The sequence below is a fragment of the Pezoporus occidentalis genome, unplaced genomic scaffold (genome assembly GCF_034315485.1).
Source record: "Pezoporus occidentalis ecotype Australia unplaced genomic scaffold, CSIRO_AGI_Poc_V1 ctg89, whole genome shotgun sequence".
In the NCBI taxonomy this organism is placed as follows: domain Eukaryota; kingdom Metazoa; phylum Chordata; class Aves; order Psittaciformes; family Psittacidae; genus Pezoporus; species Pezoporus occidentalis.
In genome coordinates this window covers 947,468-963,295 of record NW_026916253.1, presented here as the reverse complement: position 1 = coordinate 963,295, position 15,828 = coordinate 947,468, and the positions used below count along the sequence as shown (strand labels likewise).

The 15,828-nt window shown below is 39.2% G+C and overlaps 1 protein-coding gene across 1 annotated transcript in view; it reads left to right on the top strand.

Moving 5' to 3' along the window:
- The first annotated feature begins 3,282 nt into the window (after positions 1 to 3,282).
- LONP2 (lon peptidase 2, peroxisomal) overlaps positions 3,283 to 15,828 on the top strand; it is a 45,008-nt gene continuing 32,462 nt past the window's right edge. The window contains exons 1-7 of the mRNA XM_062604938.1: positions 3,283 to 3,592; positions 4,519 to 4,753; positions 5,523 to 5,654; positions 6,684 to 6,806; positions 8,393 to 8,556; positions 9,232 to 9,326; positions 11,083 to 11,341. Coding sequence (XP_062460922.1) covers positions 3,360 to 3,592; positions 4,519 to 4,753; positions 5,523 to 5,654; positions 6,684 to 6,806; positions 8,393 to 8,556; positions 9,232 to 9,326; positions 11,083 to 11,341 — 1,241 coding nt within the window. The 5' untranslated portion in view covers positions 3,283 to 3,359. The remainder of the gene's footprint in view (positions 3,593 to 4,518; positions 4,754 to 5,522; positions 5,655 to 6,683; positions 6,807 to 8,392; positions 8,557 to 9,231; positions 9,327 to 11,082; positions 11,342 to 15,828) is intronic.

Sequence of the window (15,828 nt, the reverse complement as noted above, 5' to 3'; positions counted from 1 at the left end):
CAACTTTGCCTACAGCACCCTGATATGCCTCTAGTGTGTTGGGGGCAGAGGGGTGGGGCATATGTTGGTGGCACTGGGAGATAAGGATGCTGCATGCCACTGGGCTTTCTTCTTCTGGTTGTGCCTCACAAAGCCATCAGTTTGCCCTAATCATCCTCTAGTGTTTTTATTTTCATTATACCCCATAGCTCTCATTTTGTTCTTTTTCCCTTAAAACTAATCCTTTTTCCTTTTTGTGCACCCCAGGGCTTCTGCCTTTTTCTTTGGCAAGCTGCTCTCAGGAGCCAGGGTCCACTGTCTCTGAAGGGGCTGGTGGTGATGGCTCTTGTTCCTGACCATGGGATGAACACTGCCATGTTCCTATTCCTGACCATGGGACCACTGCTGCGTGTTGGGAGGCTGGGGACAGAAAGCCCCTGGTGCAGCTAGTGGTGTTGATGGCAATGGTCCTTCTACATCCAATATGGTATAGTTGAGCAGGGGAGGTGAAGCTTGAGGTGGCTGCGCTGGGCCTTATCTGGGACAATGAAGGCATTGCCCTGAGATCAGAACTGTGACCTCAGCCACAGAGAAGGCGAGCTGGGTGTCCCTGCAACTGGGAATGTCCTGGGCAATGTGAAACAGTGGAGCAACAGCATGCTGGGACAGGCGGAGCTGTGCTGGGGTGAGGGATGGCCCTGAAAAGGGGAAGGTGGTGCACTGGAGAGGTGCACTGTGGCACACCTGCGAGCAACCCCAGTTCAGCTCCTATTCTATCCCAGGCACCCCTTCCCTGGGAGCTCTCTGTCACCGCCGTATGCCTCCAGCATGGTGCCCAGAGTTGCCCAGATCTCCACTCCATGGCCCTTCCCTAGCATTAGTAACTAGTACTAATAATTGATATCTAGTAGGTAAAAAATAAATCCATCACGTTGGGATAAATGAGAGCTAGTTAGGGATCTAGCAGCTCTAAAACCTGTAGCACATCAGAGATGGCGCAGTCTTAGTTAAACCAAACAAAATGCAAAATGGTTTAAAATTCCTGTGCATCTGTAAAAATAATATTTGCTATAACTGTATTTTCTGTTTTTGTATTAAATTATTTCCTCTTTAAAGTAATGATAATATTATTTCCAATAATAACAGTGGGTGCAAAATAATAAGAATGTACTTCAAATAAAAAATAGGTAGATATACAGCAGGTGTATGATCTGTTTCAATTGAGAGCTTTTAGTACTTGACAATGTAAATTTCCAGAAACACAACGTAGATTAAGAAGAAGAAAGAAGCTACCAGTTCTCTTAAAGGAAAACTAGTTAGCATGTATTATCTGCCAAATCTTCCCAACCTTCATGTCCTAATAAATTCTGAAGCTCTTCTACAACATCTAGCAGTGTTGAAGGTTTGGAAGGCATTGCATTGATAGGAATAGGAAAAAAACTCAGATTGAAAACAAGAAATCAATAAACGTATTGAGCAAATGTTAAAAGTTTAGGTTTGGTTTGTGTTCATATCACAAACTAATATAGTTAGAGACACTTAAACATTTGTGAGTGTTAAATGTATGTTTACTGAGTAATTATATTTAACATCAGAAAGTTGAAGAACGCTTTCCATTCCTGTTATGTGTCCTTTTGCGTTAATGTTTCTTAAACATCATGCTGAATAGTATATCAAATTCCAGCTTCTTTCTAAGGTGCATTTGGTGGCTGCCTTAGAAGATGTTTATTTTTCTGATGTCTTTAGAAGATATTTGTAGTATCTTCTTAAAATTTTTGCATTTAAATACATTGTTAGTATTTCCATACATCTTGATACCTTGTGTTCTCCAGTAGGCCAACAGATTAAGGTGTTAATAAACTGAACTATTGAGCTATTATTTTACTGTAGCTACACTTGTGCATTTCAAATTGTCATTTTTGTTGCTACTGAGATTTCCCCTCTGTACAGGATTACCTTTGTTCAAAACATATTGTGCAAGTCACTGATTAACAAGGGACTGGCTAATGTGTCTCATTATATTATGCAATTTTGATATTGCACTTCTTTTCACCAGAGGGGCTGAAAAGAAAGTTTCTAAAAGATGCTTTTTCATCTGAACTCTCCATAGGGCCTAAGTGGTCCAGCCCTTTCCCCTGGGCAGGCTTTAGCATGACTAGGCAAAGGAATGTTACTGATCACAGTGAGCTGTGACCTTGGCTAATCCCTCCAGGCCTGCTGAAAATAGCTGTGCTGCAGTAGGACTCCCTAGCAATGGTGAGGCCCCAGGGCCTCTGTCCCTCCTCTGCTGGCATCTGGCCTGGCCTGGGCAACAGGAGCACCAGTGGGTGCTTTGATCTTCACTGTAACCCAGCCCCTGGGGAAGGCTCAGGCTTTGGGCCCCTGCCCTGCAGAAGAGATGTTGTAAAACCACAGACTGGTTTGGATTGGAAGGGACCTTAAAGCTCATCCAGTTCCAACCCCTGCCATGGACAGGGGCACCTTTCACTAGACCAGGTTGCTCCAAGCCCCGTCCAACCTGGCCTTGAACACTGCCAGGGATGGGGCTTCTTTGTGCAACCTGTGCCAGTACCTCACCACCTAATGTCTAATCTCAGTCTCCCCCCCCCATCAGGTTAAAGTGATTCCCCCTTGTCCTGTCACTATAGGCCCTTGTGAAAATCTCCTCTCCAGTGTTCTTGTCAGCCCCTTTAGGCACTGGAGCTGCTCTAAGGTCTCTCTGGAGGAGCCTTCTCTTCTCCAGGCTGAAGAAGCCCAGCTCTTTCAGCTTGTTTCCAGAGCAGAGGTGCTCCAGCCCTCTGATCATCTTCAAGGCCTCTTCTGGGCTTAGTTGAGCAGGTCCATGCCCTCTTGTGCTGGGGGCCCCAGAGCTGGACACGGGACTGCAGGGGGGGTCTCCTGCATCTTGTTGTCTTACAAATCCTCCTGTACTGGGCTGCCCGGAGCACTCTGAAGAGTCCCTGCACTGACTTCTACTTAATGAAACAGGGCCCTGAATCCTTTATCCATGAGTATGGACCCAGAAGAGCAGGCTTTTGTAAGAACAAGCACAAAATGGTTTTCAACTTGGAAACTGTCACATTTAACCGATGTTGAATCTGTCACACTCTGCCTCTCCTGTGTCAGACTCCGCAGCCGTGCGGCCGTTCGGGGCGCGGGGCCCAGCACTCTCCAGGCCCTGCCCGACAGTGAGCCTTCTCTTTTAAAAGAAAAAAGGCAAACACTGAGCGAGAAGTGACTTCACCGGGGAGGACCCGTCGTGTGAGACCGCCCCGGCGGGGCGGGAGCGGAGCGGACTGTTCCGTCCCGGCGCCCGTAGCGGGGCGGAGCCGAGGTTGCCCTGTCTCTCCAGTGTGCGGTCGGCAGCAGAGCGGGTCGCAATGGCGGCGGGCAGCGCCATTCAGATCCCCAGCCGCCTACCGCTGCTGCTCACCCATGAGGGCGTGCTGCTGCCTGGCTCGACCATGCGGACCAGCGTGGACTCGCCGCGCAACATGCAGCTGGTGCGCAGCCGGCTCCTCAAGGGCACCTCGCTGAGGAGCACCATCATCGGCGTCATCCCCAACACCAGTGACCCCACTTCCGACTGCGACGACCTGCCCTCCCTTCACAGGTGCTGCCCTGCCCGGCCCGGCTCGCCCTCGCTGCTCGCTGGTCCCGGCTGACCCTCTCCATAAGTCTCCTTGGCCGGGCCGGCGCGGCCCCGGGACGATCTTGCCCTGATGTCACCTTCGCGGGGCGTCGCGCTGCGGGCATGGGCCTGCCCGCGGGGGCGAGTCCGCTCCGCGTCGCCGCTGTGAGGGGGCCGTTCCTCGGTGCCCCGGAGGAGCGCGTGTTGGAGGGGGCCATGGCGGCAGGGGCTGTCAGGCTGGCATCTGGGGAAGAAGGGTCTGAGTGAGGAGACCAAGGTGGACTAGGAAGATAGGATCAAAGAGCGCAGGCCAGGAGCGTTAAGCCTGTCGCAGTTGTTAACGCCAGCGTTTCTCACCTAACAAGTAGCATGGAGAGTGACCTAGTTCAAATAAAATGAAACCGAATTTTATCCTGTTAATGTCGGGTAAAGCATGAGTAAAATTAATATGCTGCAACCCTTACTCACAAAATTATCGTATCAGTGGACTTAGTAAGGTTTTTGTAAGAAAGTAACTTCTGGTTTAAATCTGCTTAAACAGGCACATGTTATCTGAAACTGGTAAGAATGAGGCTGACAATTTCACTGAAGGACTGTAAATTACACTCAATTTCCCAGCATGTTAGTTTAAGCAGAAATGTCAGTGTTCTTGTCCACAGCAAGCTTCATTAAATTATTTATGAAAAAAATATGTTTCTAAGTTGGGTGACTGTATTATATTTTCTTAGTTAGTTTTTCAGTTACCTCATTAGTTTTCAGGTAATCTATGTTATTTGGTTGCTTTTCATGATAAATAAATATGACCCAGAAGGTTCTTGAAACCTCTAGTAAGATTGCTGCTTAATAATGGGCACACAAAATGTTCTGTGGAAGGTGACAAGTAACACAGATATTTGGTCTGTTTTTAGGATTGGCACTGCTGCCTTGGCAGTTCAGGTGGTTGGCAGCAACTGGCCCAAGCCACATTACACATTGCTGGTTACAGGCCTCTGCCGATTCCAGATCCTGCAGTTGCTGAAAGAGAAGCCATATCCTGTGGCGGAAGTAGAGCAGTTAGATCGACTTGAGCAGTTTACTAATCAGCATAAATCTGAGGAGGAGCTTGGAGAGCTGTCAGAACAATTCTACAAGTATGCAGTGCAGGTGAACTGTTTTAATCCTGTGTATCATATATCAATGTATGCATTTTTTTCTTTGTTTCTTATCTTTCCTCCTCTTTCTGTAGTTCTTATGTTTTTCAGTGACTGTTAGAATTTCAGTATTTCTTCTGCAAAATAAATATTTTTGTTACATGTTAAGGTTTCTGTGTTGAGTTGCAGGGTGTCTATACAGCTTGTTGCAGTATGAGTCTAACTGTGTATGTTAGCACTGTGCAAAGTTTGTATTTTATATATAGTACTACTGTAAATACACTAAGAAAAGGAATACTTTTGATTTTTTGTTCTTGAATTGCATATGTATATGTATAAACATATACAATGGGTTGAAATTTTGTGGTTTGGTTTGATTTTTTTTTTAATTATTAAAGGAGAAAAACCCCTCTAGAACCTTGACTGTAAACAGATGTCCCCAGGTATGAGTTTGAGTTTAAAGGATGTATAGAAAAAGAGTCATTGTAGTGTTAAGGTAACTGGGAAGGTTTTATTCAGCATGTGTGTGGAAAATAAGAGATGTAGGCACTGAAAAAAAGTGCCTCAAATGATGATATTTTTAACAACTTGCACAAGTTGAAAAACAAAAATCATGGTTGCCTTGTGCTGTTAGTGCCTGCTGTGAACTTTTAAAAATTTATTTCAGTAGCTTTTTGTAAAAGAACCTTGACATCTTTCATGCTGAAAGATGCAACCTTTTTTAAGTCAGAGAAAAAGAAACATAACAACAATGAATATTGTTTATTGTGTGTTCCTTACAGTTGGTTGAGATGCTGGATATGTCCGTTCCTGCAGTTGCAAAGCTGAGACGTCTTTTGGACAATCTGCCAAGAGAAGCTTTGCCAGATATACTGACTTCTATCATCCGTACCTCCAACCAAGAGAAGCTTCAGGTATTATGACCTTAAACCTTTTTTAAGTGGAGTTAGATGTTTGCTGGTTTGGGTTTTATTTTTCAGTTAATTAATTTTTTTAGATAACTGTGAAGTTGCTTACACTTGAGACTGTACAGCGATAATGTTGTGTCAGAAGTTATTTGTGTTACACATGAGCATGAATATTTGTAAAAAGGTTTTGCACTGTTGTGTCCAGGTGACTTTATGCAAAAATGATGCTTATGGCTTAAGACTTCCTAGTCTGATTTCTGTATTTGTTTGCTGTGTTTGGAAGTTTTGTTGTTCCTTTTGTCACTGTCAGTGCTACATGTTCAACCTTGAATTGACAGCGTAAGCTAGCTTCTTTCAAAGCACAGTAGAAGTTAATGCAGAAATTAATTTGAAGTGAAGGTGTGTGCTGGGCTGAATGTCCTGCTGGAGGAACGTACGTAATAAATTTACCATGTCCTTTTGGTTTATTAGAAGTGCTAAAGAAAAGAGCAGCCAGTGGAATCTGTGGAAAAAGGAAGAGCCAAATTCTACCCATTTCCACATAGCAACTTCATTAGTCATGAAAATGGAATAGCATATAAAATTTTAAAAAGACAAACAAAATAAAAAACCTCTAAACAGACAGACAAGAAACCCCTTAAGGCATAAGGTGATTTTTTTTTCCTGGGTTAATCAAGGTGATCATGCTGTAACTTTCTGAGAGGTCTAACTCTTTTGATTCAGTAATTGAAAACCAAAATGCTGATAGATGTCTGCCACAGAAAATGCAACTGAAATATTAAGATGGTTTAAAACCAGAGAGGATAAAAGACTTTTTTTCTGTTTTGGAGTGCTTTGTAGTTTTGGCATCCAGATCTCTGAGGCTGGGGTTTGTGGACTGTATTCTCATTGCTTTTCCTGCTGCTTTTTTTCCTAAACCATCTATTGTATAACTGTATAACAGAAGACAGCAACAGTGTCCTTTATGTTCCCCTCCCTGAAGCTGATGATCCATCAGAATGAACTCACTGGCAACTTGTAACTCCTTGCTTTTAGATTTTAGATGCTGTTAGGCTGGAAGAACGGTTCAAGATGACTATACCATTGCTTGTTAGGCAGATTGAAGGCTTGAAGCTGCTTCAGAAAACAAGAAAGCCCAAACAGGATGATGATAAAAGGGTATGAACTTTAAATATGGATAATTAAACATCATAAATAAGTATGAAGATACACTCTTAAGCATACTAATGCTTATTCACTAATTTTAATCTGTGCAAAGTTTTAATTTATAGCAGTAATGTTTCATGGTCAGTCTGGAGCTGCAGAGAACACCCCACTGGCAACTTTGGTATTTTAAGCACCTAAAAGATAAAATGTAATTTTAAAACAGCCAAGGTTTTATTTGGGGTTTGTTTTGTTATCATTTTATCATTTCGGTTTTATTTTCATGGGGGGGGGGGGTGGGGGTGGGGGTGGTGTTAGTTTTTGGTTGGTTGGTTTTATGCTGTTTTTTTTTGGGTGGTAGTTTTTTTTTTTTTGTTTTGTTTTTTTTTTTTTTTTTTTAAATCTGAGCACTTTATGACATTGAATAAAGGCTCGGGTTCCTTCAAAGATTCGATGCCCAGTGGCAAGCACACATTGAGTTTTGGCCAGTGGAGTGAAAGTTGTACATTTTGCTAATAGCATTGCAGGTGAATGATAGCTTTTGAAATACAAATAAAATATGTGTGTTGTAAAATGTAGCTTGCTAAACTAGGGCACCTTAGACTTTTGCTGCATCTACCTATACTTACACAGTTTAGTAAGCAGCAAGTACTTGAGAAATGAAAAAAGGTAAAAGAGATTTACCCGTTGTCCTTGGTTCAGCAGTAACAGTCATTTTTCTCCTTAGTAGCTGGTGCAGTGCTGTGTTTTTGACTTTCAGCCTGGGGACAGCGCTGATAACACCGATAGTTTTAGTTACTGCTCAGTAATGTTTAGTCTGACCAAGGACTTTCTCAATCTCATGCTCTGCCAGGGAGGAGGGGAAGCTGGGAGGAAGCAGAGACAGGACACCTGACTCAAACTGACCAAAGAGGTATTCCATACCACAGCATGTCATGCCCAGTATATAAACTGGGGGCAGTTACCAGAACGGTTAGATCACTGCTCGAGTCGGGCTGGGTATCGGTCAGTGGTTGGTGGGCGGTTGTATTCTCTTGCCTGGTTATTTCCCTTATCATTATTATTATTGGTTGTAGCAGCAGTGTTTTGTGTTATACCTTCGTTACTGGACCTCTCTTATCTCAACCCGTGGGAGTTACATTCTTTTGATTCTCCTCCCCATCCCTCTGGGAGCCAGGGGAGGAAAGGTGGGGGGAGTGAGTGAACTGCTACATGATACTGAATTACCAGTTGGGCTTAAACCACGACACCTGTTTTGTAAAAAATAAGGCTTATTATGCTTAGTATGTTGGGATGCGATGCCCAAGAACTCATGAATAACTTTTTCAGTTTTGTTCTTGTTTTCTGTGCAGGTAGATGCACCTAGGAAGTACGTATTTCCTAAGTATACAGCAATATACAGCAATATAACAACTATAACTTTTTAAAGTAGTACCAGTAATACTTTGTGAAGTTATTTATTGGATTAAAGTCTTCTGAATTTTTCTATGGAGATTCTCCCAGCACCTTGTATATTTTTGTCATGGTTTCCATTCAAAGCCAAAGTATCTACTTGATTTAAAAAACAATATTATAATCTGGCTCTGTTTTCCATTTCATAGGTTGTAGCTATCCGTCCTAATAGAAGAACCAATCACATTCCCAGCACTACAGAAGATGAGGAGGAGGAAGAAGATCATGATGATGTTGTCATGCTGGAAAAAAAGATTAGATCATCCAGTATGTCAGAGCAAGCTCTTAAAGTTTGTCTTAAGGAAATAAAGAGGTAGGAGACTTTCATATGATGGTTTCTTCTCTTGCATTAACCTTCCCTTATGTGATTGTGTGTTTGTGTTGCTGTGTTTTGGAAATTATTTTTTAAAAATTTAGTAGAGTGCTGTTTTTTGCTTATACATTTCATCATCTTTTTTGAGCATCAGAAGTGATGACAAAGAAATATGAAGTCTTCTAGATATGGTTTATACATTAATATTGCATTAAACTGTGAGCTCTAAGCCCCTATGTTGTGAAGAGCTAAAAAACCCCAGCTGAATAATACCAGTTTTTAATAATTATTTAATTAAAACTGACCCAGTTATTGAGTCTTTTTCCTTCTGTTTTTCTTTCATGATTGGATAACTGTGCTATCCATGATGGATTACAACCTCTTCCAGTGAGGATGCGTAGATAGTGATTTATGCATTGAGGATGCAGTGTATGCATAGGAAATGGACTCTTTTTTTAATTTCTCTTTGTATCATATAAATAACCTATTATTATGCAAAGACAAGCTCATGATTGGTGGAGTAGTGACTTGCTCTTTTAGTATTGCTTTGTCAGAAAGTAAGATGATATGCTGTTTTTTAAAGTGTTTGCTAAATGTCCATCTTGTGGTACAGAAGAGTCTTACTTTGCAGTTAATTCCTGATTAGCCTTATGAATTCTGTGCATATATTTCCAGATTGAAGAAGATGCCTCAGTCAATGCCAGAATATGCTTTGACGAGAAATTACTTGGAACTGATGGTAGAATTGCCATGGAATAAGAGTACAAAAGGTAACCCTTTTATTGTTGATTGTGTCTTCTTACACAGACATTTTAGGACAGGTAACCATCATGTAAACACTGTGTACTTAGTTCTGTCTTGCAAATGTTTGTCTCATTGTCTGACCATAAAAACGTCATTAATAAGGTTCTGCTGTGTCTTAAGTTACTCAAGTTTCGTGAGGAACAAAAGGATGAAAAAGCACAATTGTAGTTAATAATTGCAACATCAGGTACAATAGAAAAACTGAATGTCATGTCAGCTTTGTACTCTTTATTTTCAAATGTTGAGCGTAGAGTGATACTGTTAATATGGGAATGGTGTACAAAAATGGAGAGCAAGTGGAGTTGAAAACCAAACATGACTTCCTGCTGAACAACACACGTAGATTAAATGGGCAAAATGACTTTCCAGAAGGTGTTCTGCTGGAGAAAATGATTTTAATACTTTCTAGCAGCTACTGAAGAATGAAGCTTTTGAATGTGATTTTAAAAAGAAATTTAACGTAACACACCATCAGAAATGTCTGTCTTTTGCCCTCTTAGTAAGCGTGGTGATGAAATTTGGCCATTTTGAACTAGAGCCTTGACTGTTTACAAATCTTCTTATAATATTTTCTTTAATCATTAAATTGTAAAAAGATCTGCCTGCAGATCTTTGCAGATCTCTATTGTGTTATTCAAAGAATACCAAACCGAGTAAAATAGTTTTTGATACTGATGTCCTAGAAGAATGATGTTTTGGTTACATTTGCTCTTTAATCTTGTAAAATTATGCCATGTCACATGTAGTGTGAAGTTTCACTTTTAAGCAAAGTTTTGAAGTTTATATTCGCATTCATGTGGCTGATGCTTTGGAATCCATAGCTACAGTGAATAAGAATATATGTGGATATAAAGATAGAAATACAATAGAAAATTATGATCATTAGTGAATTTTTTGTCTAGTGGTTCATCACAAAAATTTGCACTGTTGATGATGAGACATGATTGTCTGTATGTGAAATAGGCACACTTACAGTATGAGGAGTCTGCATGTAGGATGAATACGATTTTAAGGGTGGGTGTGTGCGGAGTTGATAGACTTCACTGCTTCCTGCCTGCTATCTTTATGTTGTAGAGCAAAGGAGAAGACAGCTGCCAGAAATTCCTGCCTTTTGTAAAGCATTAGTTAATGTCCACCAGTGGGGTCTTACCATTTATCACAAATTACAGCAATTGCAAAATCCTAATTTTTCCAACTGTGGTATCATGTGGGTGTTTTATACAGTGCTAAATCACTTTGTGTTGCATAGCAAGTAGAGTGTGCCCTTTAGGCCTATGAGATCTTGCTGCATTTGTGAGATAGTTATAGGCTCTTATCATAAGTAGATGATGAAGACATAGGGATGAATTTGTCTTTTGAGAAAACCTTACAGGATCTAACTTACTTCTGTTAGAAGGTAAATGCTGAAAAATTTACTTATCACTGAATTGCTGTTACAGAGTAGTTCATTTGAACCACATTCCCTAAATTCATTTGAACCAGATTTTGGTCTGTGATGCTGTAAACTGGTGTTTTTAATAAATTTCATTACTGTAATCTGTCTATTTTATGTTTAATTAAGTGAGAATTATAATACCTTTGTTTTAGGAAAATGTCTAAAAAGTGTGTGTGTGTGTGTGTGTGTGTCAGTGGGATTGTTTTGATGAACATGTTTGAGAAGGAATTGTTTCCGTTTTTAAAGGTAAATGTGCTCGTATCTTTTCTGTTGTCAATTACTGATAGATCGCCTGGAAATTCGTGCAGCTCGAATCGTTTTGGATAATGATCATTATGCTATGGAGAAGCTGAAGAAGAGAGTTTTAGAGTACTTAGCTGTCCGACAGCTTAAAAACAACCTCAAGGGACCCATTCTTTGTTTTGTGGGACCCCCAGGAGTTGGTAAAACCAGTGTTGGAAGATCAATTGCGAAGACATTGGGTCGAGAATTCCACAGAATTGCTTTAGGAGGAGTCTGTGATCAGTCTGATATTCGAGGCCACAGGTAACTACTTCTTACTTTCCTAATTGAATTTTTTGCTTTTGTTTGGTGCAGAATGTAGGTATTATTTGTTTATCTAATACAGAGCTGTTTTGCTTATTTCAAACAATGGCAATTATTAATTATTTTTTCTTGGTATTCAGTGGTGTTATTTGGTTAGAGAATTTTAGTAGTTTGAATGGGTGTTTAGTGTTGAGATAAGGCCTTTATTCTTTCATACGCTGCTGCCTTTTATTGTCATAGGGGAGAACGGAATTTCATGTTCAGTCATGTTAGCTCTTTGAAGTAAAATTCAGTAGGAAGTCTAATGCAAACTCTTAAATGTTGTATCTGATTTTTCTGCTTTTTAAGAAGGATGTAAAGATCTAGTTATACAAAATAGCCTATGTATAGCAATGCATTACTTTAAAACCATGTTTGTTGATAAAACAGAAACTGAGAGGGATACTTGCAGGTTGCTAGAGGATGGCAATTGAGTTACTTAGTATCTCAGACTTGTTAGTGTAGTACTTTTCCCATTTCAAATGGAAGTTTATGCAAGGACACCTAAGCTGGATCATGTCAAAGGAGGTTTTTTTGGGTGACTTTCTGTAGGACTTTTTTATGATCTTTCATCTCTTTATGTATATACTTCTTAGCCTATTAAACCATTTATATGTATTAATCTATTTCCCATTCCTTGCAACTGGAAACACGATAGGTAAGGTAGATAAGTAGGTGCCAAATATCAGTGCAGCGCTTTTTGGTTCTGTTAAACATATTTTATGCTTTTTGCATGCAGCATAGGATATTTGGCATAATGGATTTGTCAGTGTTCTAAAGATCTGTAAAAGCATGTCGGTTTTGGGTGTTTTTTTTTTTTTTAAGTCATATTATTAAATAAAAGTTCTTACAACATTATGTAAATTATTATGAATTAAAGCTGTTATCTCTTTGATGCCATGTAGCAGTTAATTTTGGTCAATGGCTATGCGGCTACTTTGAATCATCAGAATACACCATCATTCTGTCTTGAGTTATAGGTTATTTTGTAATTTCTCTTTCTTTTCAAAGCATAAAAAGGACCTTGATATTTGTATCACTTCCCTATGAAATTTTAATGATAACCTAAAATAAATGCCCCACTAAAAGTTCATTTTGTGATATCAGAATTAAGACTTCTGACTGTAAGCTAGTTGCATGTGTGAATACATTACAGTGGTGGAAACTCACAATCCCAACTGGAAGGAATGCAGGAAACTCAGTGGGAAATATTATGCTGAACATACATACAAATCTCTAGGAATCTGGAATATGAGGTATTTCTATGAATCTGGAGCATAAGATACTTCTTAGACCAGAAAATGAGAGGTGAAAAAGCGACAAAACAGTGATTTTGTGCTTGATGACAGCTTGAAAATTCTTTTTTTTCATGAACTTTAACTTTAGCACTCTCAATAAAACAAGCAATATGCCTTTATTTCTGCATGTATTCTTCTGTGGCAAATTTGCTGGAGTTTTCCAGCATGTTTGACACTTACGTAGAGTTTGTAGCCTGAAAGAATTATTTGTGGATTTTTTCTTAGTTTAGGTTTTTCTTACTTATGCCAATATACCATGCAGCCACTGTGGGTTTGTAGGTAAATATGGTTTGATGCATTGGTTTTTACTACATAGCAGCACTCTGTGCATGTATGTGTGTTGTTTTGTAAACCTTTGTGATAACTGGCCTTTCCCCTGTTTACTTACGCAGTAATGGAAAAAGAAGCAAAACTGTTCTCCTCCTGCACTACATATTATTCCTGTAGTTCATTAACAGTGCTAGTCACTGTTTCAGAATTCTGATGTTTTAGATTACTTATGATATGGATCCTAAGAGCAATTTTAAAATGTAATTCAGCAACACGTTGCTATTGAAACTGAAGCCACTAGAGGGTATTCAATACTAAGCAGTATAGTTATGAGTCACTTTTCTGGGGCAGAGCAGGGGTGAAGCCTTTGTAACAAGGAAACCACGTCTGGGAAATTAACATTAAGAATAAGAGTAAAGCTGTCATGAACTCTTCCTCAATTGCCACAAATTCCTTATTGTGTTCATTTTTGTTGTTATTTTGATGAGTTTTCTTTTGTTTGGCTTTCTATCTTGTGCTTAGGCCTAACAGAGAATAAAGAGGTGTCTGATAATGAGGCTTTTAAAACTTTTACATTCAGGTGTTTTTGACTGTCACTGTAGTGTTTTTGAGGGAATTATTAAATAATTAATGCCTGTTAGAAACTAGCCATTTTAAATTTCATATTTGGTAACACAGTGTATTTTTCACAAGCAAAAGATACCATCTAGTATTATCAACCATATCATGTGGTTACTCTTCAACAAGCAAGTGTATAGTTTAACAACAAACTTCGCAGCAGTACGAGGAGTCCTTTGTAAGGAGTGCTTTTGCAAATTTTTTGTAGTTAAAACCGACTGTTGCATACTGATTTTTTAAATTCTGTTCATTTTTTCTTTTCTCCTCTGTTTCTGCTTATCAAGATAAGATTTAATCAAATTAAAACTCTGGCTTTTCTCGAGAACTGTCTCTGTAATGTCCGTTTGTGTGAATAAGTCATTCCAAGTTATTCACAGTCAAGTGAATCCACATTGTGCATCTGGTGGCAGTCACAGAGAGTAATTACAGAGATGCTCTGGAACTGGAAGGGACAGAGGGTGCTGTTCTCTGAGTTTTGCTGTTCTCTGAGTTTTACTGTCCAGTAAACAGGCTGATCTTCTGATATTATGTGTTAGAAGCCATTATTTTTCTCCTGAAAGTTCTTTATTAAGCTTGAAGGCTTAAGTCTGTATCAACTGTGTGTACCAACTAATGTACTAAACGCACTATAACATTAAAAAAGAAACTCTGATTCAGTTTCACTTGCAAGCAAATATAGCCTGAAATAGCGTTCACTTGGGCCATTTATTGCAGTTTTATGTGAAGGATGCAGAATGACAGATTCAGCAAGCAAAATATATGAGATGCATCCTCTGTCCTTGCAAGAAAATAAGCTGTGACCTTGTGAACTAAGTTCAGAAATAGTTTGTTTGGTGGCATTAACGTTGTTGTCTGTTTCTTTGTCTGAAGTTTGAAAACTACTGTAGTTAAAAACAAGTTAAAATGGTTTGTCTTTATAAAACTGTGAAGGGAGTGAGTCACATTTTTATCAATAATACTAGTACTGCTTTAAAGTTCCTATTCAGACACATTCCCAGTTTATAAAGTCAACAAGGTCAGACCTCCCAGATGTTTTTCTTGCGTTTTCTAGGATACATAGCTCCTAATGACATGCTGTACAACTCTAGTGTTTTTTTAAATGTACCTTTTTAGTGATTTTAAAATAAATTAAAAATCACTAAATTACAGACCACCTGTGGCATGAGCTCTTAAGAGGTTTCTTCAACAGTTACTACACAAGTGAGATAACCAGGAAACTTCATATATACTCTCTTGTATGGGAAGCAGCTTTAGGTTTAATGCATGGAGAGAAACAGTGCATCAAAAAATGAGCAAAGCCACCTTGTGCTAATGCAGAATATTGTTTTTCCTCCTTTCAACCCTAGCTAGAACAATGAAAAATAAAAAATAGCATCACATTCGGTGGCTGCTGTTCACAAACAACAGTATTCAGTTTCACAGGTTACAAGGCAAAGGTTTATGTCCAGACAGATAAATGGCCGTATCTGCTTGTCATTTTAATATGTTCTAATGGGTTTATATATAAATATCTGCAGGGTCTGTCTTACCAAGGACTTTTGTGTTAAGATGTGTTCCCTAATAGCTATTTAAAAATAAAACCAGGCTACCTATGTTTCTGGTTTGAAGGTAAAATACCGTATTATTTTTCTTTGACATCATACATATGACATTTGCATTAGAATTGTTTTCTTGCCTTGGAGATCTTGAGTGTTTGATAAATAGTATCATATAATAGGTGTTGGTCCATCTCTAATAGATGTATCACAGATTTAGGCTGTTACACATGGGAAAAGCAAATTGATACCTAGGTATTTGTTACCCAAAAATTTATAGTCCAAGTTTCTATTTCATGATACCTGATCAAATTATATAAATAAATTTAATCATGCTTTTATTTGAAATATTTTATATTAATTAAATGCTTATATTGGACTTTGTTGTTTAGCTTTACTTTGTCTAGAGGTGATTGAAAAGGCAAATGAGAAGACAGTATGAGAGAAGAGTGAGAGTAGTCAATTGTCAGATAGTGAAAGGAAGAGCAGAATGTTTCAACCTACCGTGTGCTTTTCTCATCTGTTAAAAACCTAATTCTGTGGAGACTGAGTATTTTGCAGAACTACTTATATTTCCAACAATAGTTCCTTTAATTTTGACCTTTTGAGTTTCTTGAAAAAACTCTTGGGTTGTATAGGGAACAAGTTAATCCTCTTCATAACATTGGACTCATTTTGGCTGGACTGTGGTTTCTATTCAAGTTGTAGCTCATGACCCAAGGCTTAC